This window comes from Aplysia californica, unplaced genomic scaffold (genome assembly GCF_000002075.1).
Source record: "Aplysia californica isolate F4 #8 unplaced genomic scaffold, AplCal3.0 scaffold00177, whole genome shotgun sequence".
Taxonomy (NCBI): domain Eukaryota; kingdom Metazoa; phylum Mollusca; class Gastropoda; order Aplysiida; family Aplysiidae; genus Aplysia; species Aplysia californica.
The window spans coordinates 1,084,018-1,087,952 of record NW_004797447.1 but is presented as its reverse complement, the minus strand read 5'-3'; the positions used below and the strand labels follow the sequence as shown (position 1 = coordinate 1,087,952).

At 46.6% G+C, this 3,935-nt stretch overlaps 2 protein-coding genes across 3 annotated transcripts in view; one reads left to right on the top strand and one right to left on the bottom strand.

Annotated features, from left to right (window-relative positions):
- LOC101860569 (coiled-coil domain-containing protein 34) overlaps positions 1-3,935 on the top strand; it is a 31,936-nt gene that overhangs the window by 18,820 nt on the left and 9,181 nt on the right. The window lies entirely within an intron of this gene.
- The window catches only part of LOC101860096, a gene marked incomplete in the record, with an annotated part of 14,688 nt that overhangs the window by 8,502 nt on the left and 2,251 nt on the right, over positions 1-3,935 (bottom strand). Inside the window, 3 exon segments of the mRNA XM_013082497.2 lie at positions 506-709; positions 1,734-1,937; positions 2,365-2,612. Coding sequence (XP_012937951.1) covers positions 506-709; positions 1,734-1,937; positions 2,365-2,592 — 636 coding nt within the window.

Below are 3,935 nucleotides of genomic sequence, written 5' to 3'. Positions count from 1 at the left end.
GAGAGAGAGAGAGAGAGAGAGAGAGAGAGAGATTGTGTGTGTGTGTGAGAGAGAGAGAGTGTGTGTGTGTGTGTGTGTGTGTGCGTGTGTTTTTTTAAAAAGCCGTTCACTCATCTTCCATCCGTTATTGTGTCATTATAAATAGAGCCGAACACTCCTACAAAATACAATCTCCTTGCGGATGGTTGGAGGCCGCCACTGGTATGTCCTGCTTCTTTATTACCCCTCTGGTATTTCTGTCTCTCCGTCTTACTTTTTCCCCAGCACTAAATGAGCATTATTGTGTCGACGTGCATCTCTTTACTCAAACAAACGAACAAACAAACAGACTCCTTTCTTTTCTTTCGCTCGCTCTGTTCTGCCTTTTTGTCTATCTTTCTCCCCCAACCCTTCACTGAATAACCATCTTTGTGTTGACATTCTTCTCGTTTCTCAGTGGTAAACAAATAGAAATAAACGAACGAACGGAAGTTTTGAGTAACGGATAGACACAGGCCATACGTACGTGGTCCTTGGCGTTGATAGTCAGGGGGAATGTCTCTAGGATGTGCGCTGTGATCTCCGGTTGACCAAAGATGACCGCCTCATGCAGCAGCGGCAGGTGACCGGGGTCCAGAGCCTCGGCGAGGGACGTTAGCTTTGCCGTAAGCTCCTTCACATCCTCCAGCCGCCCTTCTCTCACAGCACTGTGCACGCCACTGATCTGTGTCTGCTCATGACAGTGGCAACTTTTAAAAATTTGTTTTCGTTCCTGAGTGTGGTATGTATTTATTTAACTATGAACCTTTTTAAGTAATGAAGAATATTCGGCAACGTGCATTTCAAATTTGAGACTGCAATATAGATATTATATTATAGCGCTTTTAATTAATCACAAATATACCATCGCCCAGACAAATTAAACGCCAGATACAAATCTGTCGAAAATATGAATAATGTTAGACATGAATGAGTCCTTTCAACGATGAGGCGTTCAGCTGAGTGATTTCAATAAAAGCATCCTCCTTCCACGTCTACTTCTCTCTCTCTTCATCCCACCCCTCACAAACTGACTCTCCCGTCCATTCCTTATAATATACTCACGATACACTCACTCACTCACTCACTCGTCCCTCTCCCCCCTCTCTGTCTCTCTCTCTCTCTCTCTCTCTCTCTGTCTCTCTCTCTCTCTGTCTCTCTCTCTCTCTGTCTGTCTCTCTCTCTCTGTCTGTCTCTCTCTCTCATCCTCCCTCTCACCCTCTCACATGTTCACATGTTCTCTTTAAACTCTTTCCCTCTTATCGCCACCCTGTCTCACTTACTGACACACTCACCAACCCATTGACTCCCTCTCTCTTTCATTCCTTCTCTCCCTCCCTGTCTCTGTCTCCATATATGAACGATTTCTCCGTATCTTGGGTTGTGCCGGTTGTTTTCCTGTATCCGTTGCCTCCCACGAGAGCGAGTCCATCAAGCCCCTTCCTACACCTCCCACCTTCACCCTCCCCTCACTCACTCCGTCACACATCCACTCCTCTCCCGCACCCACTGATCACCGCCACCCACCCTCTCCTCACCCCCACCCATTCCTCACCCCCAGTCACTGATCACCTCACCCTCTCGCTCTGATCACCCCCACCCACCCCTCACACTGCCACCCACCCAATCCTACCCCCACCCACTCACTCCTAACCCCCACCACCACCACCTCCTTCACTGGGCATTAACTGACTCCCCTCCTTTAAACTCCTTACCTGGAGCTCCTCCAGTTGTTTCACCTTGTCCCTCGCCTCCTCTGGGAGAGATTCCATCAGCTCAGACGACAGTGACAGGTTTACCCGCCACCCGGACAGGACAAGCTTTTCCAGGGCGCTCCCCTCTCCCGCCTTCAGGAGAGGTAGCAGAATACCCTCCTCTCTCGCCTTCTCACCCAGGGCATCAGCTGCACTTTTGCCCTCCTTTGGAGAGAAAGAAAGAAAAACAATAAAGGGGAAAGAAAGATGGCGGGGATGGTGTGGTCGGTCAGTGTTGTGTTTGGATTCTGGTCTATTTTTACCATCTAATTACAATAATCTGTTGGGTTTTTTAAAATATCTGTTTGTATTGATAGAGAATAATGCGAGGCTTAGGGGGTGGGAGACAAATTAATTCACTTTCTCTCTCTCTCTCTCTCTCTCTCTCTCTCTCTCTCTCTCTCTCTCTCTCTTTCTCTCTCTCTCTCTCTCTCTCTCTCTTTCTCTCTCTCTCTCTTCTCTGTCTCTTTCTTTCTCTCTCTCTCTCTCTCTCTCTCTCTCTCTCTCTTTCTCTTCTCTGTCTCTTTCTTTCTCTCCTCTCTCCCCTCACTCCCCCCCTCTCACTCCCCCCTCACGCTCCTTCCCCGCTCACCTGGTCGAGTTGGGCAATGTTGAACCCCTTGTCCACGAGAGCTTTCAGCAGCGTCGGCACGGCGTCCGGTGAGCCGGCCATCAGATGCTGCACCACGTGATGTGCCACTGTCCGGCCTAGGTCATCCGTGAGCTTCCCCAGCTCCTCCTGGTCAGCTAACTGGATGAGTTCCAGAGCCTTGTCCGCCTCGCCGGCCGACAGCTGCTGGATGATGTCCGAGTCTGTCATGGTGGTGTGCTGGGGTGACTCTGGGGGCGGGGGGGGGGGGATTTGTCACGACGAAGTGGAATAAGGCGCTCGTCAATTTTTGAGCATCTGGAGTGTTTGGTTTCTCCTTAAAGCGTGTTCATTTGTCTTGGTTTTGATGAAAATATTATCTATGTTGAATAAAACTCGAGATACATACTGATAAAAGAGGTGGGGGATAGCCTGGTTTCAAATGTAACATTAGCGAGAAAATAGCTGCCAAACTGTGACTTTTAAGCTTGCGAGTCTTTGGGAACAGCAAATGTACACTTTTTGTGCCTTTTACCAACGTTTTTCAGTAAAATTCACATATAAATGTGTTTGTATGTATAGTATAAGGTTTTACGCCCCTCGCAACTGCTAAGGTCATATGAGCGCGCAAAAATGTGTTTATATATTATACACATAAAAGGGGTTGAGGAAAACAAAAATCCATCAAAATCGCCAAACTTACAGGAAAGTGCATGTTTCTCCGGTTTCGTTATTTTGAGGGGCGCCTAAATTTCACCACGATGCCTCACAAAATGAAATGTTCTTGGTTACTTGTTGTAGCGTGGACAGTTCGCTACCATAGGCTTACCAAGTTGTATCTGCTCAATATCTAGTTTTGGCGTTAACAATTTTGAGTTTCACAACATCTCAAGCTTTTTCGAATGCAATTCTTTGAATGTCTTGATAATGACTCAGAAAAATCTCACAATTTTGATATTACAGATAGAACATTTATTGGTGTCTGACATCATGGTCTTAGTAACTAAAAACGGCCAAAATAAGTGTCAGAAATAACTCCCCGAATCAGTTTGTGTGTGTCCGTGTTTGTATGTTTCAGGTACCGTTTTGTTAACCCTACTGGTTTTTTAATCTGCACCTCGTTTCTGCCTTCAAACTGTTCTTAAGTGTCCAGATTCAATGCGATCATTGATTTATTATTGTTGTACGACCCATGGACGCCTACACGTGTCTGTGGCCTAGTCAGTGGTTAGGGTACCAGACCCGTAATCGTGAGATTGCGGGTTCGGGGCTCGAGCGTCAGCTCGGTCCGACGTTGTGTCCTTGAGTTGATAGGGGGTATTAAAGCTATCTATACCTTTTCACCATTTTTATTTTTTGACGCAGTTCACTTCTGTTAGGGGTTTTCTCCAAACCTGTAAGATCCGAGCTAGTAGTCAACTCGGTTTGTGCTGTAAATTCTCTGCAACTGTACGACCATGATTATGTGGACGGGCATCTCTGCAACTGGATCTCTCAGATTGCTCCTATTATGTGGTTTCAATCTTTGTCAAAGGGTTGTTGTTGCTGTTTGTTTTTTGTTTTTTGTGGGGGGG